The sequence below is a fragment of the Plectropomus leopardus genome, chromosome 13 (genome assembly GCF_008729295.1).
Source record: "Plectropomus leopardus isolate mb chromosome 13, YSFRI_Pleo_2.0, whole genome shotgun sequence".
Classification (NCBI taxonomy): Eukaryota; Metazoa; Chordata; class Actinopteri; order Perciformes; family Serranidae; genus Plectropomus; species Plectropomus leopardus.
The window spans coordinates 5,382,133-5,407,530 of NC_056475.1; the positions used below are offsets into that span (position 1 = coordinate 5,382,133).

Below are 25,398 nucleotides of genomic sequence, written 5' to 3' on the forward strand. Positions count from 1 at the left end.
GTCATATGTTATGTTATGTCCATTTTTCAGTGGTGTACAGGTTACCAACAAATAAACTTCATAACTCTCAAAATTCTAACTACTTGCTTATTATCAACAGCATGCACTTTTACTTTTAATGCTTAAGTACATTTAATATTACAAAATTACTTTTGATTAGTAAATATCAAATACTTTTACTAAAGTAATATTCTAATAGGTGACTTTAACTTCTACTAAAATCACTCTCTGGCAAGTTATCTGTCCTTTTACTCAAGTATGCTTTCAGGTACTTCATCCACCACTTCTTACAGATAACTGAGCCTCCTATCTGCCTGTCAAACAGCAATCAAAACACAGACCCTCTCTCAACAGATCTAAGTGGAGTACTGCAGGGTTCAACAGTCCCTTTGCTGCAGTTCAGCTGCTAACAAACAGGGCTAGCTGCTAACAGCCACCGCAGCAACAAAAAACAAGTATCACCATCCAAAGTCAGCCACACACAACTGCTTATTTATTGCCAATTTACAGCTCAAAACTCCACTCAGACATCCCGACATCAAGTATCTATTAGTTTTTACACCAACCCGTCGGTGCTGCGGGCTCAACCGGCTAGCACGGTTGTTCTCAGTTTTGTAGTTTAAAAAACATGTTTTTGTGAAATAACGTATCCAAATCCACATACTTAAGCACCTTGTACAAACCCTATGCACAAAATGCATAAATTCTAGAACATTCAATTACTGATCTCTATTTTTGTTTATTTTAAAAAACTTTCAAGGCCCTAAGGCTTTCAAGATTTCTAATTAATGGTGTTTACCAACCAGTTGGCGATCTGATGTCATACTGTTGTAGAAAATAATTGCAAGTACGACCATTCTTGCCATTTTAGTTAAAACATTTTCCCAATTAATTTATCATTAAGTTCACCTCTCAATTTTGTTCAAGTACTTTTTCAAGGATGGAGTAAAGAAATATCTGAATTTCAAGGTATTCCACAACTTAAAATTCTGTTAAAAGCTGTTAAGCACCTGAAGCACGTTGTACAAACCATGAGCACAAGTGTATAAATTCAAGCACTTTTAAAGACCCATGACTATTTACAGGGTTCCCACACATTGTCACTAAAAACATTTAAAACATTTCAAAACTTTTCAATGACTTTTCAATTACCATGAATAACATTTAATGACCATATACAACGTATAACACGAGCAGAACTGAAAAGTACACTTTAAATCAGATGTTAACTATTGTATGAAAATTAACCTTTAATTGGGCAGGTACATGTGTATTCTCTAATGTATCTGGGCTAAAATAACAGAATTTGTTGATTTTATTGATTTAATTTTGTAAATATGACTTTTAATTTCCAAATTACAAAGTCTGTCTCCAGAAACAGATTGCACAGATAGGGTATAAATTTAAAACTTTCCCCTTTTTGAATAGTTTATGTGTTTTTACAACATTTTCAAAACAAACAACCCTTTAAAATCTCTAATAGCTGATAATGGATTTTTTTTACATTATGTGGAAGGGTATCCACAGAGGACTACTGTAATAATTCATTTTATTGTACACAACAATTTTCCATTACTGAATGATTTTTACATGACTTTTCCAGGTCTTCACTGACTGTTGGAAACCTGTATTTTCATATATATTTTCAAAACTTTCAAGGTTGTGATTTTTCAAGGACCCACAAGAACCCCGGGGGGTAAACAAAAACAATTCTCTCATTTCACCTTTGCTTTATTAAAAGACCATATGCTGCCACACCTCACACTCTTCTGTGCGCTGCAAAATTACCTATCTCAAGGGCCCGACATGACATCACCCATCACGCTCAGGTGACCTGCTGCGTCACAAAGGCGCCGACGTGCACCATTCAACAGCGGACATTCACATGTGAAGCTTAATGAAAAGGCGGAAGCAGCGCAGAATAAAAAAGCCTCTCCTTGGAGACTGAACACACCTGAAGCACACAGGTACAAACCCGGATCAAAAACACACTTTGAAGCATTCAGAGTTGTACGCCCACACACACACCACAAGCCTCAAAATCCCCTTTTGTTCCCTCTTGGCCCGTGAGGGAGAATGTCACCTGCTCTGCTCCCTCTTCTAATGCTTTTTGTTTTCTGCTCACACACTGTAAACTACATTTGCATCAGAAGCTTGAAGAAAATTGAACCAAGCAGCTACAGGAGAGACGGGGGCCCCCCAGACATGCCGGAGAGCCGGGTGAAGTCTTTCTTTCCGTGAGACAGGGAGGAACACACCTCTGTCAGTGAGGGCCCCTGGGACCCCTGGGTGTAATCTGGTACCGTGTGTGTGATTGTGCCTGCCATGCATGTACCCCCCCTCCCCATTCCTCCCCCAACTCTCTTTCTCCATCACCTCCCACAGACAATGTTTATCAGCTTTAGCTTGCGCTCACTAGGTCCCCCCCACCTCTCCCTCCCACCACCACCGCCACCTTTTCTCTCAGTTTGGTGCAGGACAATGCTTTCTGCGTATGATAAGGAATGAGGCCGTGTGGGGGAAAAAAAAAAAAAAGCTTTTAACCCTTCCTCTCTGAATCACAGCAAGCAAATTCCAACGTTTGCTTAGAAAACAGAAAGTCGAGCCCCTGACGGTAATCACAGACATGCTGCAAATTCCTGGACGCAAATTGAGGATTTTCCAGGATTAGAAGTAACGTCTGTGATGCCAAGTCCTCCTAACAGCACTTTCTTATTCAAGGGTTAGAATGTATCTTTTGACTTTCCCATAAATCCTCAATCTGCTGACGTCTGACCAGCCTACTGTACACTGTGCTGGGGGTGCTGCAGCTGCGTTCACAAAATGGTTGACTCACTCGTCTTTGGCTGCACAAAATGGCCTCCTTGCTACCAGCTGAACTGCAGTACAGAGATGCTGTGCATAAGTGAGATTCACTATCAAACGCACTGCTGCCTCTGAGTTAAACATTTGTGCAGACTTCAACAAACTTCAACACAAATAAGTTTAGCTCAAGAAAAAATACCACTTTGACAGCATATTCAGTGCTGTGAAAGTTTACTGTATTTTAATTTTTGGCAAATAAAACGACTGACTTTGAACTCTTTGAAATCTTATACTCTTCATGACTTTGGCTCGACTTTAACATCTTTTACTTGACAAGTTTACACTTGCAATGTGCTTTTGTGTGCAGCTTTGTTTTTTTTAATTTGTACTGTTTTTTGTTTCCTTGTTTTCACCTGCTGCCACATGACAATAGATGTGCACACACAGAAAATCTCAAGGTTTATATCGGCTACAGTGCATCAAATGGTGACATTAATGTTTTAAACAGCACACATTCTAATAACATAAATACATGAAAAAAATAACTGCGCCTCACCTGAATGTGCATCTTGATCACTGCTTTTCCAATGAGCGTTGCACCAAAAAAAGTCCAAAATGGGACTAAAAAGTGTCCACATGTTATTCCTGCCAGGTCAAACAAGGGATTTGGAATCTGGTTGAGAAACAAAAGAGAAAATTAGACTTGACAATGTGAAAAAACACCTTAAAAATACAAATAATTTGGAGAAAGTGCATGAAACAATGCAGGACAATATTAAAATCTGTATTCTACAGGAACTACTACAAGAGGTCACAAACAGTGCTGTGAAAATATCTAATATTTATCTAGTGAACAATTTATAAAATATATTTTTTTGTTAGTGTGTTAAACTGTTCACTGTTATTTATCTTGATATATGCACAAATACACTAAGGCATCATATCAGGGTTGGAAATGAACTTTTTTGTCCACCTGCCACTGTGGCTGGTGGATTACAGTAGATTACCACTGTTTATTTTTTGGCTGGTGAGTTAATCTTGTAGCCACTCTATTTATTTTACCAGCACTTGGCTGATGCTTATTTCCCACTTTGATCATAACATTAATGTGAGAAAATGATTTAAACTGTAAAGCCCATAATGGAGGTACAGTGATATTTAATTATGTCCCACCTTGAGCCGAGAGAAACACTCTCTCTATCTGCCTTGCACACAGGTATACAGTAAAATGACAATAAACTGGATTGACTGAAAAATATTTTTACAAAAAAAAACAAACTTTATGTGTTATTTGACTCACAGAGGCACAGGCTAAAATCCCAAAGAATCCGACCCTGTGGATGAGTTTCTGCACAGCCACTTTGGCTCGGGTGGCAAAGTCCTGCAAAAGAGCAGAAGTGAGGAAAATGTTTGATTTTATTTTCTGTAGAAATTTGATGTTTAGCCAACACTGACCACATAAAAGATACTGTATGGATGAAACAGTCATCACTTAATTACGGGAGACATGTCAAATCTGCAGCACAGAATTTAATTAATTGCAAAATAATTTATTCTACTAACTACTGTCATAGAGTTTCTATCAGATACACGTCACACTTTCTGTATTAAAACAGGATTACATCTGACAGATTTAAACAACTTCAAATGATTATTACTCATTCAAATTTCATGATAAATTATTTATAATTCTTTTTGGTAAATTTCAGATTGATAAGTACATTTGTTTTAATTCAAATAATACATTTGGCTGCTGGAACCTTTTTTAAGGGCAAATAAGAGAAAACAGTTTTTTCAGTGTTTTTGTAAACATTTCTGTGGACGAGGGAATATCACAGAGGTGTGTGAAATAACTGTGTGTATCCGTCTGAAATGTTGTTGTTTTACTAAGAGATTTTAAATGTTGAAACCCATTCAAATACCACATTAAAATAAATGAAGAATTTAGGAAAAGATCTTATATTTAAGATAACATTGTTTAGTAAAAGATCTGCCTTCAGGATTTCTCCATCATCTCTGACTGTTACATTTCCAACTCACACACACATTTCTGTCAGTATACTGACATTAAAAATTTCCATTTTATGACTAAAAACATACTGGTGTTCAAATGAAACGAAAAATTTGTGAATAACCTGTATTTTAATTTTTAATCTATGCCTTTTTAAAAAGTAAGTGTAAATAAGTGTAAAGGAGAAGCAGCTGGAGGATTTTCTACACCCTGTAAATGTGCCCTCAACAAAACGTTTTCAGCAGTTATTGAGCAAGGTAAACCAAATATTTAGATAATCAGAAATTAGATGTAGAGCAGTAAAAAGTGTTTCAAATTTAAAAATAAATATATATTGAACAGAAATGTGCTTCAGAGTGATTTTCACTTGCTAAATCTTAAGATTGTGTGTTTCTAAATGCTTCAAAGTTGAGGTGCTTCATTTTAAAGGATAAAAATAAAAATAGAAATGAAAAAATGATACCAAAAGATGCATTTTTTATAATATTTGAACTGTTTTAATTCAAATTTCTATGCATTTAGCAGAGTAAATGTGAAAAGCAGAAGTGAAATGAACTGTTGGTGGAGGAAAGTTGCCTGCTTGTGTATATTTAACAAAAAACATCAAATCATCATCTTATCATCAATCATCTTAAAATAATATTAATCTTTTTAGAGGGAAAATATATTTATTTAAATGTACCCATAACAATGTAACATGAGAATGTTGGTTTCACAATTAAATCAAGTACATTCATGCCTGTCCTGTCAAAATAAATATCTTCAGAGCTGAAATGCACTGATTCACCTGCAACATATTCTCAAAGAATTTGGCTCATCTCTAAACATGCTTTTTCATTCTGGGAACGTGATAAACTGGTTTTAGCATGCCTGTATCTAACGTTTTGTACCAGTTATTAACTCAATTGTCACTGGGAATGTGTGAACAAGAGAGCAGACTTTGGTCATTCGTGTGACTCACAAATTCTTGCTTTTTCTGCTGGTCTTGTGCTAACCCTCCTGACAGCTCCACAAAAGCCTCTTTTCACAGCAATGACACAGATTTTTCCTCAATATACCTTTTCTGGGAAGAGGAGCCTTAATCTGTTTGGATTTTTACCTAAATAATTCTGGGAACACTGTGGGAAGGTGGAAGAAACCCCTGATCCAGGATCTTTTTATATTTTTGGACGACATTTTCAACATCTAGGTAATTTATAAAAAAAGATTACTTCCTTATAATGCTAGATTTTCAATTGCTAAACTAAAATTATTGTTTTTTGCACAGAAATTGCCTAATTTTGAATGAAAACTGAAGCTTTTTAAACAAAAACAATGTGATATACTGAGGACAGTCCTTTTCCAAAATATCTGATTCAGGATTTTTTATTTTGAAGGCCTTAATATGTTAATAATTTGATCTGTTTACTGTAGAGAATTTAGATTTTACAGCCCAAAATAGCTTTTATTCGTTATCAAATTATTGTTTCTATATTTTTTTTAAGTTATCTTGAAACTGTTGCACTGTTTTTTATGGAAAACATTAAGATAATTCTGTCTTTGTAAAGTGTTATAGTTGTTGTAATGAAATTACAGTGTAATATATTTTTTAAACCCTGTGAAGTTCAGTTTAATAAAAGTAATTGTATCTATGTTTTAATGGATGAAGTATTTGCTTTACACAATTCTTAATTGGCAGCTGCTGTCTCTTTGGTAGCTAAATACATATTTGTGAGATTAAGCTTTAAATGTAAGCTTAATTTATCATTAAATAGAATTATGCTCATGAATGAGCTTTAATGTAAATCTGTGCTACTGTAACAAATGTGTTTATTTTAGTTGGACTGGCTATATGAAATAACATTACGTACGCATTAAAAGCATCCTTTTCTGCCTTTTAGATTAAAGTCATTTTATATTTGTGAACAAAATAGTAATTAGTGGAAGAAAATCATGGTAATTAATTAGTAGATGCAAATATAATTACTGAGAAAAAAAAGGTGTTTGTTCCAAAATGATTATGCTTTCATATCGAAGATATGAAAACATAATGATGTTGGTATTAATGGAAACATGCACCGTAAGACATTTAGAAAATTGTTTATTTTCTAGAACAAAATCATTGTATCGTAATATTTTCTGATGTTTTTCATGTAGTACGGCGATTCCAAAAAATGCATCTTTTGAATAAATGAAACTCTAATCGTTAGTGGTCTGTGTAATTATTTTAAATATGATTAATAAATGTTTGTGTATGTGATTTTAACCACTAAAAGCATATTTTTCTCATCTAAAACAACATCAAATTCTCTCATAAAGAAACAAAAGAAAACGACTCATATGATTTACATGAAAAGACAGGGAAAAAAATTCTGTTTTCTTCCAAAAAGTAAGGCCTCAGTGTCTGAAGCATCATATTAATTAAAACAAAGAGACACGGGGGGGGGGGCTGGCAATACACGATCATGCCTAATATGGTCAACAAAACCAGTACAGTGCTGATGACATTCTTTACGGGGTGCAACCAAGCCGACAGGAAATTTGAGAGACATGGGAGGTCGCCTAATAAGGTGGTGGTGGGGGGAGCGAAGGGACACAGAATCTGATTGGCTCACAATTTGAATTTCTGCCTCCACTGACGTCCAATCACACGGTTCCTCCTCGGACTAGCCTGTAGTTTTAATTCTGGCCAGTCCCCATGTGTGCGTACGTGTGTGTGTGTGTGTGTGTGTGTGTGTGTGTTGCTCAGCTGGTGGGAGACAGGGAGGGAAGGAATGTGTATGGTTGGCTTACAGCTGAACCGCTGAGGGCTGCGTCTGGACCAGGGACACCTGACAGTGCTGCGGCGCGGACAGAACCCTGCAGAACCAATCAGTGAATCCCATTCATTTTCTGACATCATGACACGTGCATTGTTTACATTTTGTTGGTTTTCCTTTTGGCTCATGCAGCATAAAAATATCCCCGCAGTGTGAACAAAGGGTCCCAGAGGAGGTGAGGGGAGGGGTGCGAAAGGGTGTGTGTGTGTGTGTGTGTGTGAACTTGTGACACTGATTTACTACAGCTGAACTGTGTATTGTGACTCTCTGGTCCGCACTTCTGTATCCAGGGAAGTGTCTATCTTGGATGGCTGGGATTCAGACATCCAGACTCTGTTGTTGGCGGCTTATGGAAAATCACCATCTTTGCCAGGCAGCTTGCCAAGGGCTGCCTGTTGCCACCCCCCACCTCCACCCCCCGTCACCGCCGGCCTGCAGGGCTGGGCTTAGCAGCAATTACATTTGGTGAAATCTTGTCAAGGGTGCAGTGTCATTAAAACTGTGGAGGTTTTGGTTCCAGATTTGGCTGCTAGGCACAGATGCTGCAGTCTGCACAGTCACCCCACATGGAGCCGACCTCTGTCTGCGGGGAACAATACTCGCGTTTGATCCCCCTCCTTCCTATTTACTTCTGACAGTCAAATTAACCAATCTGAATAAAGAAATCATAAGTGCTCCTCAAGCGTTGTCTCTCATTCTCTAAGGCATGTACAGTGTTTCAAGGCCACTTTTGTGTAAAAATCATTTGGTGTTTATCCGAAATAAAATGGTACAAGAATAATTTTAAACACAAGAAATGCACCACATCTATTTGCATTTAATCCCAGTTAATATAAGGTAGATGAATCAGTGAAATGAATGTTCTTCCCAAACCTAGCACGTGTGGCTCATAAAATGAAAACGAGATACAAGGTACATTGGACATGAGTCTTACTCCGTAAACACAAAAGCATGTCCTCTACATTTAAGAAGATAGTTAAATGTTTTGAAACCAGCAATTTTGCTTCATATCTTTCAAAAACATGGGAAGAACACAATTAACATTGAAAATTAGGAAGAAATTAGTAAAAAGTAAAAGAAAATTACCTGAAAGTTAGTAATAAAGAAATAAATGAAAAAGTTAATTAAAAGAAAGGCAATTCAATACTTGACAAAAAGTTCTTAAAAAAAATTACAGAATTCTGTCACATAATTTTGAATATGTAATTATGAGAATTGTGAATATAGTTTTTACATATTTCCTTTTCTCCTACACATTTTTCTTTGCTTTTTCTTTCCAAAATCTACTAATTTATAGCAATTTGTAAAACACTTCTTGCCAAGTTGCTCATTGGCTATTTCTTCCATGTTTTTGAAAGAAATCACCAGAATCACAAAGGTTTAAATACTTGTGAAAGGCATCTGAATGCAGCACAAGACAAGTGATGTTGCTTCTGGTTTCAAAGGGTTAAATATCTGTGTTTTCAGTTGCCAGGTGATGATTTAAAAAATTCAACTGGAAAATATGATTTTTTTTACATGATATAACAACCCCCCCTAAAAAGATAACAGAAAAAACTTTGATTCCTTATCTTGATGTACTGCAAACAGGGCTCCGAAACATTTTCAAGGATAAAATTTCAAAACTTTTTCATGACTTTTCAAGGAACAATTATATTACATATTAATTATATTTTCTTCTTGCCTCACTTGCCTGTCATTTTTCTCAACATCCAAACATGATGTCAGCTAGCTGGCACAAGTGAGGGAAGAGCCGAAACACAGGGAGAAAATTGAGAAACGTACGCGACAGTAAACGAAGCACACGGATACAGAGCTACATTACGTCGACAGCTATGTTACGTTATGTGGGAGGTTATTCACGGAAGATTACTGTAATCTTTACATTACACTAAAAACTTCCATGACTTTTCATGATTGTTCCTAATTCCATGACTCTTCCAAAACTTTCGGTGTCTTTTCCAGATAGCCATTGTGAAATTCTATTGCTTTTCCAATGACCGTGGGAACTCTGTATAAATGTCAACAGTTTCAAATGCCAGGTTTTTGAAATAACAATAACAGTGACGTTTTGTTGTTTGTTGGGGTTATTTTGTTGTTTTTTTATTTATTTATTTTTTTGCCTGTTTGCATTATTGTACAATGCGACATCTGTTTGTTTTGGATTTGACAAAAAGTTGATCTCTCATGAAAAAAAGTGGACTTTTCATTGTGAAAAAGTTGGCAAAGCAAACACTTTGTTTTCAGTCGTGCTGATGGAGTACAGAGTTCAAACAGAGACAAAAAGCAGGCAGCGACAAGGCACTCTGCTCCATGTGGAAAATTAAAGTGTCAGACAAGGAAAAATCTATGCATAGCCTATACACAAGTCAACACCCACGCACATTTTTCTCTCCCTCTCTCTCTCTCTCTGTTTTCTTTTTTTTTCTCAATGAAAGTCTTTCACACAGAAGACACACATCTCGGCCGCGAGCCCCCCGACACAAAGATGGCTAAAGTTCATCTCATTAACTCCTGACAAGCCCGCGCCTGCTCTCTCTGGCACAGGAAGTGGAGTGATTAAGGAGTCCTGACGCAATAGAAGCTACAGTCCACTTTTTCAAGAAGAAAGGCGAGCTGCGCATTCAAATCTACCCGGACACACACACGCACGCACACAAAAAATGCACCCCTGAGTCCACGTTGACAAATTCTTTAACAAGCTGTGGTTAAAGGGAAGCTGGTTTTACTCTGACTCACCCCCCTCCTTTCAAACAGTTTACTGGAAATAAAGAGGGAGGAGGAGGGAGGGGGCACTTTCAGAGAAGTCACGTGACGGGGCCGGGCAAACCACAGCACAGAGAGCCTTTGAGTGCAGTAGGCCAGGGGGGAAGGCAGGCATACGCCCAGCGCAGATGGCCCTGATTTGAGTTACAGGAGATACAATCCTGGGAGTTGGCAATCAAGAATTCACAGCCTGTTAACCCCTTCCGTGCCGGATGAAAAAAAAAAAAAGGCAGGAAATAACTTCATTATCAAGTTACAAGCAATCATGGACGCGATCCACACAGGATTCTCCGAGACGCTGAGGATTCCTCTCCGGCACACCGGGCGCTCTGAGCTAAAGATTTAAGAGGGGGGGAAAAAAAAAAAGCTGATGTTCATGACATCAGCGTCTGGAGCCGTTAGAAAAGGCATGACTTCATTATTCTTGAATAGCTCTGTTGAATGAATGAGAAAAAAAAAGCCCAGAGTGCTCTGCTGCTGTGCGTCACGTGCACTTGTGGCAGGAAGTTGGCACGTGCAGGCTGAGAGAAATACCACTGGGTTTAAGTCAAACTGCTGGCACCTCTGTGACTTGAGCCGAGGGGACGAAGTCAGCATCTTAATCCAGCTCTGCTGCCACAGGGTGGAGAGTGTGTGTGTGTGTGTGTATGGGGGGGAGTGTGAGTTTGGAGGGGGGGTAGGGTTGAAGGGGGGTCACATCCTTGAGGACAAAATTTAACCACTTCCTGTCTCATACACAACGATCCAATGATACCACAGTTCCTCCAATCCGATCCCAGGGGTAGTCTTGGCCTACAGCTATTGATTTTCAGCTATCAATCAAAAACTGACACAAATCCGCAGCGGCTGAACGCCTCCGTGTCCACCTTAAAAAGGTGTAAAAAGGGCGAAAATCAGAAAGGTGTTGCGGGATTTCCTCGAGCGAAAGAGGGAACCCTGGGAACATCCGAGTAATGGTAAAAGCCCTGGCGAGAGAAAAAATGTTTCCGTATGTGGCAGGTCCTCGCTGGTGCTAGCAACCTGCCTCCAGATGCTGTCCAATCACACAAGCGCACATTACATACATAAGCGGCTGCCAGATATCATCAGAGAGAGAGCGAGAGAGAGTGGGAGAGAGAGCAATGCACAGCAGGACACAAACGGAGTGCGTGAGAAAGAATAAGAGCATAGGAGGAGAGGGACAATGTCAGAGCGAGAGAGAGCGAGACTAAGGCTGCGTACTGAGACAGCAGCATGCAGCGTCACTTCTAATCTGCCCTCACAGGGATGCGAGACCAACAGGCGATGCTCCTCCTGCGTCACACTGTTAGTTTGTTTGGGAAAAAACGCGCAGGAGCTCTTCCATGTTGAGATGATCATTTAGACAAAATCTCCTCTTCCCCAGGCCACCCGTTTGTCGCACTCTTCCACTCTTTTCTTGCAGTTTTGGTGGGAAGCGCCACTTTATCAGTGAGCGATGTCGAAGCTCCGCTTTCACACATGTGGTCCGAACACCAGGGCTGCTGTCAGTGCCAACCTGCCCAGCTGTCCACAGCATTAGTAACGGAGCAGGTGCTGCACCCCTGCCCCTTGTTAACAAGCAGCACGGCTTCTTCTCAAAACCTTTTTTTTTTACTTCCTTGAATCGGTTTCAACATTAGTGTCTCAAAAAGGTCACTTCAGTTCAGCACAGGGAGTCAGTTAAATGCTAATATGCTGATTATGACAAAAAGTGGTTGATGCAATAAAGTGCAAAGCGCTTTCGTGATCTCGTCTTTCCGTGTCAAACTGATAAGCGGATGTTTACAAGAGGATTTTTCTTTATTTCTCACGCAGATCACTATCTAACTAACGCTTGGCTATCATTGCATTATTAGTAACATCTGCACTTTTTGCCGAATCTATTTACCGTTTCTCAATACATGACGAGAGCATTATGTGACCTGACATTATCGATCCACATGACAAAGGTGGCGTCAACCACAGGTGCTTTCCCTGAGCGCATTCGTTTCCTCCATCACCAGCAGCCATAAGCTTCAAGGAAAATATGTTTTTCATAGACCCTAATATTCCACTAATAATTCTAATAAAAGCCCAATCAGAAGAAAAATCCCTCATGTAAACACCTAAACTGGAAGAGATTACCCTGATTGAAAGAATTTTTGTATTGTATGGAATTTGTAACAGCACAGTTTATTTTTGGGTGATATTTTTTGCATGTAAACACAGATGGAAAAACGGTGATAACAGATAACATCATCAAGACTTTTGTTTTTAATGGGACTACATCAGAATAAACGGCTTGTTAGAGTGAACCTTCCTCTTTTTTTCTTACTTTTTCTGACCACAAGTACTGATTTCCATTTAAACCACGGCTGTATTTTAAGTAATCCTGCATGCATGCTTAAAATGAAATACCGGTTAATACTGTCACAAAAATTCAGTCATCTACATCAACTGAGTCATCTACAGCAGCATATTGGGGGCATTGTAAGTTAATGAATAAATAAAAAAATAAAAGAAATAAAGAGGTGGGGTGAATATTATCTGAATATTCCCATAAAAAAACAAAATTTATCAGATTGAAGCAAAAGAAAAAGAACAAGATAAAAACTACATATATATTCTCCAAGAATAAAGTGGTGAATGTAGGAGAAAAAAACTCCAACAAAAAACTAAATATTGTGGTGGGGAAATATTCCAATACAAAAAGGTCAGAATTAACGAGATTAGAGTCATAAATTTACAAGATAAATACATAAATAAAAATAAATAAATCTGGATATTCCCTGAGAATAAAGTAGTAAAACTATGAGGAAAAAAAACAAAAAAGTCCAACTTAAATAAAATTCGAAAAAGAAAAGAAACCCAAAACACATAATAAAGCTGTATTTGCGACAGTGGATTTCTGTTACAGGATATTATAGGATAAAAAATAGGTATTTGCTGCACAGATTGGACATATTGGTGCACGAGCTAAACAGACACACATGTACCATTTTAACAAATGAATTGACTGATTGTTTGGAGTTCATTTGAGGTGTTCCTCTGACTCAATAGTAGCAAAATATTGTTAATCAAAGAGTGTAATCTAAGAGCATGCTAAACTAACTGTAATAGTATATTGTATTATGCACAAATTCACCGTCGCCTGTTCTCCTTTCCCCAGGGTGTTCAGGTTGAAGAACTCCCCATGGGCTGGCACACCTACTAATGGCTCCAGGGAGGTAACAAGAAGCAGGGAGTGGGTAGAGGGGATCACACACCCAATTATAAACCAAATAAATAAATATCATATAATCTCAGAAAATATTAGATTATGTTATAGTAAATGTGTGAGGTTTTTTTCTTGTGCACCAATATATCCAAATCTGTACATCACATAGCTATTATGGTCGAAGAATACCATTTACTTTTAACTAGACATCTTTTAACAGCAACCCATTACTACACAAACACAGCTGTAATATGTGTTTTAGGTTTCATTATTTATTTTTTTTTATTTTAACTTTTTTATTCTCATAAATTTGTGACTTTAATCTCTGAGATTTCTTGGATTTTCTTGCAACATTATGACTTTATACTTAAGGTAAATTTATCACTTTAATGTAAAAGAATATACAAGGTTTTTGTTTTTAAAAAAAATCAGATTACTCCCTTCCCCAGTTGAGAATTTCTTGTTTTTTGCCTACAATGGTCCTTAATACACCATTGTAGCAATCCCATGATATCTGGGATACCCTCATTTAAAAAAAACTGTATTTATTTGTTCACAGTCCAGTACAGTCTGCTACAGTTTATTTGCAAATACATGACTAAGTGAGTGCGCTGTAAAGTTCAAAACCATTTATGGCTGCAGTTGTTTTACTGCACTTGACCTGTCTGACTGTTTGACCCAAGCTGTTGGAGAAAGAAAAGCATTCCTGAGGATGAAGTCTGTGTCAGGACAGACAAGTCTGATGAAAATCCTTTAAAGAACCACACGCATGTTTCCCCTCATTCCTCCTCTTCCATTCACAATCACAAGAGGGTGGAAAAATAAATATTTACAATGAGCTGTTCGGCATTGTTGAAACATTTGCCGGGATGTTTGAAATGAGAGCATTTTTTTTCTTCTTCACTGGGAATTTAGAAATGAAGAGCCGGAAATGGCGGGAACATTTCACTCGAGTGCATCATTGCTGCTCTATTAGTCATAACATTGTGAAAGCACTTGATACCGTTGAGACACAGAGGTGGGGCTTGGATAACTGTACACAAACACACACACACACACACACACACACACACACACAAATTTCACATCAGGGAGATTGTAACGGTCAGTTTTACATAAAAGTACCAGAACTGTTAAAAAAAAATCAACACCAGACGAAGTGAAATCGTCGAAGTGCAACAGAGTGATAAAGCACAAAGAGCAGAGGGGAGAATAAAGTGAAGCAGTGGGAAACACAAGATATGGTTTTTAAGTTTTTACAAGACGACCATATTGTGTGGGTTATGGACAGTTTATACTTCTACGCTGAATTGACGTCATACCCTGCATGATAGCCAACGCAGTTGCGTGATGCACATCTCCCTGGAATTGTTACTACACGTCAACAACGCAGAGGTTTCCCTCTGTGGAAATCAAGCTTTTATTTACTCTTATCTCACAGATAAGAAACATTTAATTGTTTATTTCTAACTTTCTAACTGACAAGAGTGTACTTCCTGTCGAAGAGACCTATGACTCCAGTGACGTTTAATATGTGACGTGCTCGATACTGTTCCCTGTTAAAATGTTTAATACAACAATTTCTTCCTTCCTGAAACATTTGAGCACGCCTTCCAATTTTTACTGGTCAAGCAACACACTGCTGCTTGGTGTGTTGTCGGCATTACTGCACTTCACAGAAACTCATGAGTGGCACAGAAAGCCCACCGCCAAGTAGCGTTTTGAAGGTATATAGTATAAAGTGTAAATGACCACAATGGCGTAGGCTCTGTGTAGGGCCTAAGCACTAAACCTTCGACGATCAGCTGATTAATCTATCAGTCGATTGAAAGAAATTAATAGGCAACTATTTTTATAGTCAATTAATTGTTCAGTCATTTTTCAAGCAAAAATGTCCAAGATTTGCTAGTTTGTGCTTCTTAAATGTTGAAAATGTTTAGTTTTTTTCTGTAATTTAAGATAGTAAATGAAGAGTCTTTGAGTTTTGGGTAGTTGGTTGGACAAAGGAAGGAAATTCAAGACGTCAGTTTGGACTCTTGGAACATGAGATAAGCATTTTTCACTTTTTTTTTTTTTACATTTTATAAACTAAGGGATTAATTGGGAAAACAATTATTAGTTGAAGCCCTGCTACATTCAGCTGTACATCAGCCTTTACGTGGCAGAAGGAGGAGGGTGTGACGGGGCTGGATAATAGAGGGTGAGGAAAGGCTGAGGATGATGCAGGGTGCAGTGTGTCACCTGTGCAGACTCAGTCTGGTCCAGAATCTCCTCGAACCTCTGGTAGTCCTCGTCATCTGGGTCGGTGCCTGACAGACGCGCAGCACGTGCCATGAAGTAGGGAGGAAGCTCTCCTATAGCTGTACCTGCACCCTGCTCACACACAGACACACACATACGGAGATTGTTAGTCGCTGCTGCTCAGCTGTTCATAGTTCAGTGTTTACAGTACTCCCCTGTGTGACGTGCTTCTGTATATTGTTTTGGAAACACATGCTTCTGTCCCAACACAGCAATAAATCTCAATTCAACACAGCTTTAAAAGGAGAAATGTTTGCTGTATCAATTTTATCAAACTGTATTTAGATACTGTGGCCCCAATCATCGTTTTAACCCTTTGAGACTCAAACAAGTTGGTTTGATTTCTTTAAAAACATAGAGAGGAGGCAATGAACAACCTAACATGGCCTAAAAATGACAAAAAAAAAGATTACAAGAAAATCACTTGAAAAAGGCACAAAAAAGGCTAACCAAAAAAAAAAAGATCTAGAAAAGGTGTATTTATTTTACTTTTTTCTGTAATAATATAATACTATAATACTTCCCTCTTTTTTTAAACAACTTTTTGACACCTTTTTCTAATTTCTTTCAGTGTGTGGGACATTTCTTGCCAGGTTTGTCAGTGGCTTTTTCCCATGTTTTTGACAGAAATCAAACCAATTTGCTTCGGTTTCGAAGGGTTAAACAGCTTGAGAAAGGCGACTGAACACAGCACAAGAAAACTGATGTCGATCTAGGTTTCACAGGGTTCAAGTGTATTTTTATTATCATGCATTGAGTGGTTTAGCTGTAAAAATATTTGTCTTAACATCGTGCTAATTAGTATAAAGACTACGGTGCCATGGTTACTTTGGGGGTTAATGGAGCAAAAATATCAATATCCACGATCCAAAGGAGCTTGCACCGCTTGACGTCTGGGATTGTGCGATCAGAGCACTTAATGGGAATAAAACGGAAAGGATTTACGAGAACGAAAATCCCACAGATTATTAAACGATCATGGAGACATAAAACACAGGCCTGGGGAAGGTGAAAAACCAGATGCCACTTCTAAACAGCATATCAACACGCTGCGCCGCTAACTGCTCCGCTCCAATCTACTGTGGACATGTGGAATGCAGTGTTTCTGGAAAATTTAAGAAGTGCTAACAAGCCAGGGGGGGTCCAAAGGAACCAAGATATCAATATCTGACAGCCAAAAGGAGCTTGTAGCTATAAAGCGGTGGAGCCCGTGTGATTGAGGGGGGCTTAACAGGAAGAGAGCGGAAGTGATTTGAGGGAAATAAATCCTCAGCACTTGGTCGGTTCAGCAAGTTCATACCGCCAAAACATGGAGACGGGGGGAGTGAGGGGTGAGGGGGTGAGGGCTACAGACTCTTAATTAACACAATGAAAACAGCCGCCAAGAAATGCAGTGTTTTTGGAGTTGCTCACAGCTCATTACTTTAATGTTTCCAGGCACAGGGGGAGAGTAGGGGTGCGAGGGGGTTGACAGAAGATGCTGAGGATACAGTTAGTTACAGTTACACATGGCAGCATATGGATTATTTGAAACCACATACCTAGCATCCGCAGATGTACAGCAATGACAAAAACAAAAAAAGAAAAAAAAATTCAGTTGTTTAGGCAGGACAAACACAAAATCAGTCAATCTCCCTCCCAGAAGAACATAACTAACTAATCACAGCCACATTATTTGTATGTAGCTGGATTGCTGAGCCAGAAGATGATTAGTGGGTAGTTAGCAACCATGGCAGCGACAACAAGTCCAAACAATCATTCTCAGGAGGCGGCGCTATCCCAAAACCTGGCATCTTTAATCTGGACACCCTGTTCTCTTGTTAACACTGCAGTCTTTGATGAAATCTGCCAGTTATTTCTCATAATGGAGACGTGCCCTAATCTGCCTGGCAGCTGCTCCATTCAACAGCTCTGTTTGTGAGCGTGCGTGTGTGTGTGTGTGTGTGTGTGTGTGTGTGGGTGTGTGTGTGTGTGTAGGGGGCACTGAAAGACGTCCACCTGCACAGTGGTGGTGTTTGAAGTGGAGCACTTAAGGGAGCTGCAGTAGTGGACAGAGAGGCTTCAAGAGGGAATAGACAAAGAGACAAAAAGAAAGACGGAAAGAGAAAGGAGAGAGGAGGAGAAGTAGAGGTTGTGGTGGCGGGGAGGGGGAGTGTCTCATGTCTCATCAACAGTGTATCCAGAAGATAGGAGGCTGGCAGGAGGAGGAGGAGGAGGAGGAGGAGGAATGCTGGCGTGGGCGCTCTGAAACTGTGGGTGCAACAGGTGTCTCCCAATGCAGAGCTGACAAGCCTCAGCCTGGCTGGGGTTACAGGGGTGTGGTGGTGAGTCCGACGGGATTGGGTGGCACGCACTCCCACAAACACGGACTCCTATATCACACCTCAGAGCATAGTGCTGCTGGTGTGGCTGCAGCTTGGCTCAGAGTAAATGTGACTCCAGTTTGTTGCCAGAAATCTAACATGCTGCACCAACAAATAAACAAAATTTTACATGCAGAACTGCTGTGCCTGCATGCACACACTAAATGGGATGAAGATGTATTGAAGGGTCAGTTCACCCCCATGGCCAATAAATGATATGATTTTTTTTTGCTGTATTGCAATACAGCATATATATGTATATTCTTAATGTCTTAAAATCTCCTCTAAACTACTTTAGGCTACTAAAATAATAAACTACTAAATAAACAACAGTTATATTAAAGGTAAAGTAACAACCGTTATATAATAAAGTTCAATAAAATACTAAATAAAGCTAAATGAAGCACTGTGATAATAAAGTTAAATACAGTTCTATTATAATAAAGTCAAATAAAGTCCAGTTACACAGGTTAAATAAACAGTTGATCTGATATTATAATACAGTTAAATAAAGCACAGTTATAACAAAGTTAAATAAAGCACAGTTATAACAAAGTTAAATAAATAGCAATTATATTAAAGTTAAATAAAGTACAGTTATAATAAAACTAAATAAAGTACTGTTATAAAAAAGTTAAATAAAGTACAGTTATGATAAAGTTGAAATAAAGTATTTTTTACTATAAAATAAATTAAAGCAGAACCTCAGGTGCTTTCATTCTGAAGCTCCCGGCTCGTCATGGGCTGGAAGTGTTACAACGTACTTAAGCTTCTAAACTACATCAGCCAACAACAACTACATCTGGTAAGAGACACTGCTGCTGAGTATTTCAAATATGTGTTTTGGGCACTTTGAGCACGACAAGCTGAGTGCCATCTAGTTCAATAATATTGTAGAGAAGGCAGACATCTCAACCGCTGATATCTCCAACACTAAGCAACAACCTTTAAGACAGGGTGTGTCAGACCATTTATTTTGGTATCAATGATATTATTTGAATATTAATACTTAGTTTATAATGTAAAGAAAAAGGTTAGTGTTAGAGGATAGTGAATGAGTATCATAAATGAAGTAGTCCAAAAGTAGTCCAAAAATGTATCTGTGTAATGAAATGATTATTCAAGAAACTGAAACCTTAAAAGTTTTATGTGTGCCAAATTTTGCTTTTGTAATTGTGAATGTATGCATGGTTAATGTATTACAAACAATAAGGAAGCCAGTGGGGGGAGGGCAGTTACAGGTTGTGAAAATCCTGCCTGGTTCCTGTAAAGAGAAGAAGTAGCAGAGGATTTGTATTTCCCCCCTCATCTCAGCCCTTTCCACATTACGCAGAACAGGGAAACAGATAACAAAGAACGATAAAAGTCATATCGAGTGTCAGTGACCGAGTTCTCTTTTCTCAGTGCGTGGCAGTTCTGCCTTTCTCATGAAAAACACTAACAGTTACTGAAGTTACTAAGAAGTCTATAATGGGCTGCTACATCACTGTGGCACATATCTGACCTTGTGTTTCATGTGCATGCGTGTGTGTGTGTGTGTGCGTGACAGTAGCATAAGCCAGTCAGTGGTTTCATAGTAACTCTGAGACATGTGTGAGTCACTGATAAACCACTGGGGCCCGAGCTAAACGTAGACTCCCAGGTAGAGAGGGCTGTCCTTTGTCTAGGTCCAATCTTTAAACAGAAACACTGGTAATTTTAGCATGCTATTTTTATATATATCTACTATAAAATGGTAAAGATGTTTCTGTTCTGGTGCTGCAAAAAGCCTGCAGATTGAAAATATTTCATCTTTCTGAGCAGCCACAACGCTGGTTAGAGGTGTGAAACCACTGACGCTGTTTGGGGGAAATTCAAGGTAAGGCGCATGGGGTTTCCAAGCAAATGAGTTATCAATGAATACATTTCACCCACAATGTTTATGCAAATTACTATGTTGAACCTTAACTGGTTATACAATTGAATACTGAAGAAGTAATCAAGAGTCATTCTTAAAGTCGGGTGCAAGGAGTCTTTTACTTGTTTAGAGGGAGATCTATAAGATTGAAATAATTCTTTGTATTAAGTTAACTTTTTCACTGCTTTATTACCACAGCATAAATTGCATGTTAACTAATAAAAAAATCACAGTCTGATTTGTGCACCTAATTTTAAGTCCTTGGCATGCACATTTTGATGCTGCCCCTTCAATTTCGGTAAGTTTCATGTTTCTACCACCCTCTTTCTAATGACACCTTTCAAAACCCACTGGGTAAATTCAAAAATGCATGGCGGTCAATCTGAAAACATGACTGTTTTTCTTGGTTGCCTGAGAAAACTGGCCTTTGGGAGATATGAGGTTTTCACCTGGCAGCAACAATATTTCAAAGCACATGCTCTCAGTGCTGGTCAAAGCTGTGGCGAGTGTGCAAGGTCAACACAGACTGCAACCAAAAATGCACCGTGAGAAATGTTTATAAAAGCTTAACTGTGTGCAGATCCTGCTTTTGAATGCTCTTCAGCTGTTCAAGGCAGTTCGGCCGCACAATGTATCATTTTTCTACTGGCATTGCGATGTTGGAAGATAAATGCATTGCAAACGTCTACGATATTACAGGGTTTTTTGTTTTTGTTTTTTCTCAATGCAAACAATTCATTTTCAAATACATTTTATTATTTAAAAAATAAATAATGCGATTAATTTCTCTCTAGGGTTAGTATTAGACTCTTTTTAGGCATCTGAGTAGCATAACAGTTACAGTGCTTATACTACTATAATGCATCACTCTTTTGCCCTTTTAAGAGCCCTGAAACACTGAGCCAACGGTGTCAAATGCAGGTCAATGTCAATCCATTGGCAAGCATCTGTCGCCCACTAGTTTTTGCAGTGTGTTTTGCACCGTTGGCACAAGTAGGCCCTTGTTGACGTTTTTTTCGGCTGATTTAGCATGTTGAATCAGTGTTGGAGATGGCGGAGCACGTCAGGATAAAAGTCACTATGATTGGCAGTTGAACTCAGCAGACAAGCAGAGAAAGTACATAAACAGCTAAAGTCAAGAGGGCATGGCCTTAAAAACAAAGTTGTTCTATAAGATTGTTGGGTTTTGTTTTAGCCATTGAGCTCTTAAGCAGAAACAGTTAGTAACTGTTTGTGTTATTGCTTGTTTGTTGTTATTGCTAAAAAAACAACAGAACCTCATCACACCGATAGCCACCAAACAGGGTGTTACACCCTTGTTGTGTTGGCAATTTTAAATCATGCAACCGTGGTACAGTTCCTAACTTGAGCTTTTTAATTCCACTGATTGCATTAGGCCTAAAAAATCCTAAAAATGTTGTTCATTTGTGAGGATTATCTTGCTGAAAACATGTAAGTATCACAAACTTTTGTTTGCCACAGAGCTTTTTTTCCTGATGTAATCCAAATCCAATGGAAATATTCCATTGGCTTTTTGATGAGGGGGCCGATGCAAAACTGTCTGCCTACAGAAAAACGTCATCCCTGGGGCGCTCTACTGCACAGCCCTTCCAGGCACCAGCACCAGTGTGTAACAGACACTCACCCACATACAAGCTTCCAGGCGCACTTTGGAAATGATTGTCCACAGAGAGATGCTTCCCTGGATGGCAGCTGACTCCACCAGCCCGTCTGCCCCCGTGGCCTCCAGTCCCACTTGCTCAGCATCAGAGCCTGGTGCTGCTGCACTCTGCTGGGGACAGACTATTTGGTCTGGATAGGGAGGTTCGGGGAAATCCACTGAGCCACATTCATATGCTGCCAAGGTCACTGACGCTATGTGTGGTCCCTGAGAAATACGTAAGAGGAAGATGAAGAGAGACAGAGAAGAGAGTGGGAGGTGTGAGTGCACCTGTTGGAAGCAATTTTGAGTCAGAGGAAGACCCCTTTGATATTAGCATAGGAAGAAACAGACAGACATGAGTCAAACACTGATTGATAACATGAAGACAGTTATATGTGGGCCACCAGTGTCGAGGCTGTGTCTCCTGTACTTCCTACACCAGTGGAACTCTTCCTCTGCTTTTCATTAAAAACATAAAGAGTGGACGTGCCTTCTGCTTTCCTGTCTGTATGAGTTAACCCTTTGGAATCAGTCAGTTTCTTTGTGCTGCTTTCAGATGCTTTTCACGAGTATTTAAACCTGTGGAACCCAAAGCTAATTGGTGCAATTTCTTAAAAAAAAAAAAAAAACAAATGGAAAAAGGCAAAGGGGCAACTTGGTAATAAATGTTCCACAAATTACAAGAAATTAGTAGATTTAGAAGTTTAAAAAAAAGAATTAAAAAAAAAACTAGGGAAAAACAAACAAAAAAGCTAGGTGAAAACTATATTTATATGTATCATATTTAAAATTATGTTACGAATATATTAACATTTTTAAGTACATTCTCCAGGTTATTTCCAGATGTTTTTTTCTGATTTTCAGGTAATTTTCTTGCACTTAAAAAAAACAACAAATTTGTTGTTAATTTTTGGGCCATTTGTTGTCAAGTTGCTTCATTGCCTTTTTCCTGTGTTTTTGAAAGAAATCAAGCCAATTTGCTCAGGTTTTGAAAGGTTAAACAGGCAATTAGGAAATGGAGAAAAACACATAACTGTGTTTAAACTGAAGCGTTGTGCTGCTTCATGCTGTTTCAAAGCCTGCAGGAGAAGTGTCAACGGATAAAGAGTGGAAGGCCCCGGGTGGAAACAATCAAGGATGGAAACCAAAGCTGGGGTGTAGAAACCATTTGGTGTACACTCACCACACACACACACACACACACACGCACACACGCACACACACACACACACACACACACACACACTTGTATACTCATTCGCTCAAACAAATGAACCTCAAAGACATGTCAGGGACAAATAAAGATGAAAATATGTAGCAGAAAGGACGATTCTCCCCATCTTTCCCAGGTGACGTATGTACACAGCCGAGTGCAGCCATCTGCCCACAGGAGGGCAATGATCACGAAGAAAAGAGCCACAGAATAAGAAGCCTGATTTAAAAGTCTTCAGACAGAATTTATTAATGTTTGACTTCTCCTGTTGTAAGAATGAGACATTAGCATACTTAAGGACCCGCTGTCTTTGATAAGGTCTGGTCTGGTTTACATTTCTGGCTCTTGTTTATTTACTCGCTTCAATTAGGCTTCCAGTGAAAAAACGGAGGAATCAAAGGGAGGAAGAGAAGTGCAGGTTGGATTTCTTGTGGCGTGGTGAAAGTTTATTGAGCTGCCAGCTTTGTGCTCTTGTTCAAACCCCAAAAAACAAGTCATCCAAATATCCACAATGCCGCCGAGTAGAGGCCCCACACACACACTCACAATTCAAACTCACTTACACAGAAGTACCAAAATGAACATATCAAGAGGGGAAATCTCCATTTCAACACACTTCTGGGACTTTGAAAATAAGTACTAGCTTTGGTCATTTGAAGCCTCCTTTCTCTTATTCCATCACTACTATTGAAAACACAAGCGATTCCTTATAAAATTGTTTAAACAATGTATTATTAAGACTATTTGTTTACTAATTACTTAGCCTGTATTACATTTAATTTTGGCAGGTAAACTTTATTTTTCTCGTATGCCATCATAGTGAAGAAGCAGCTAAAATTTCCAATTTTGAATAAGTTAAGTCATTGGAGTTGCCGTTCCACAACAAAAAAACTAAACACAACAGCATCTGCATTTGATCCTTTTCTGCACCGTGGGTCTGATCTCAGACTGCTCCAAGAAAACTTCTTGTTGCTGAAGTCTCTCTGAATGGTCAGTTCATTGTCTGCCCGGTTAGCACAACCTCACACAGCAGCAGCGGCCAACATCCGGCATCACAAACTAACACTGAGACGAGGTAATATAAATGTTTTTGTGCGCCAGGGATTACGTTTTTCTGTAGGCCGACACGGAAGTTAACGTCACCCTGGTTCCCTCGATGGATGTTGGATTATTGCAGAAAATAAGCTCTTTTGTAAACAAACATTTTTGATACATTTTGTTCAGCAAGGTAATCTCCACAAATAGCACCACTTTTAGGATTTTTGAAGTCTAAATGTAATTGCCAAACGTAAAACTCTAACATTAAGCAATACACATACAACATGGTTGCATGACTTAACATCGCCACCACGATGAGGCCGTTAGGTCGTGTTCTGTCCAGTTTGGCTTGATGACGTTCTGTAGTCTCATTTTGCCACTTGTTAGCAACTACCTTTTTTAAGACACATTAAAGCTTCAGGTTTTGCGAGTGTGGTATTTACTGATGTGATGTCACAAAGCAAAATGTGAAAGTCAGACATGATCCCAGGTTTCTAACCAAAAACAAAAATTCAAAAAATCCACTGACTTTGAGACGGGGGGACCGGAGGTGCTGAAATGCTAACAGATTCCTGGGTTTTAGGACTCATTTCTGGGTTTCTCTATGGAGTCTGGCTCTGTAGAGAGCATTGATCAAGTTTCATTTTCCATTGAGTTTTCTGTCAGAAAGGTTGTTGTAAACAGATGTTTTCACACAGTTTTGCCGTTGTTAAACACAGACACCTGCAAATTCAATTCATCAAGAATTTCCTTATTGTCTGGATTCTTTGTTTACTGGAGGTATAAAAACGTTTTCTTCACAAACTGAGAGTGACATAGGGTGAGAAATTAAAATACAAATGGTTATTTGGAGGATGAAGTATTCCTTTAAATGGTTGGACTTCATTTGACACACCTGTTTTGAGGTGTGATTTCATGCAGCTCACCTGTTATAAAGAGTGATCTAATTTCTTATTTAGGTCAAAGCAAAGGTGTGAGCACTGGCTTGCTGAACAAAACAGGGTACAAAAAGTACAACTAGTCCTGTGAAAATTGCTTTTCCTGCAGCATGAATTCCCTTCTCAAAGTTTGCTGTCTGTGAGAAACAAGGAAACTACTTGTACAAATGGTTAGTGGCTATTCTACACTGACTCATTATGACAATACGGTTGTTAAATGCGGTGAACAGGATCCAGTGGGAAGAAAAGGTCATGTAACTTTGCATTTCCTCTGTAGGAACACCCACTAAACAATGATCGAGGTGGATCTGAAATGACAGAGATTATCAAACAAGTCAGTAACGCGCATGTGATTGCTGCAAATAAAGGCAAGTCCACAGAGTGGGCAGATGTAAGCAGGCCCTGTGTA

General features: G+C 38.8%; 1 protein-coding gene across 5 annotated transcripts in view; it reads right to left on the bottom strand.

Annotated features, from left to right (window-relative positions):
• The window catches only part of LOC121952899 (vacuole membrane protein 1-like), a 93,987-nt gene that overhangs the window by 37,569 nt on the left and 31,020 nt on the right, over positions 1-25,398 (bottom strand). For 4 of the 5 annotated variants that reach the window (XM_042499769.1, XM_042499768.1, XM_042499772.1 and 1 more), the window contains 5 exons: positions 21,783-22,025; positions 15,818-15,949; positions 7,589-7,654; positions 4,106-4,186; positions 3,362-3,478 (listed from right to left, as the gene is read on the bottom strand). In XM_042499769.1, coding sequence (XP_042355703.1) covers positions 3,362-3,478; positions 4,106-4,186; positions 7,589-7,654; positions 15,818-15,949; positions 21,783-22,025 — 639 coding nt within the window. The remainder of the gene's footprint in view (positions 1-3,361; positions 3,479-4,105; positions 4,187-7,588; positions 7,655-15,817; positions 15,950-21,782; positions 22,026-25,398) is intronic. The other variant, XM_042499770.1, reaches the window with a different exon arrangement.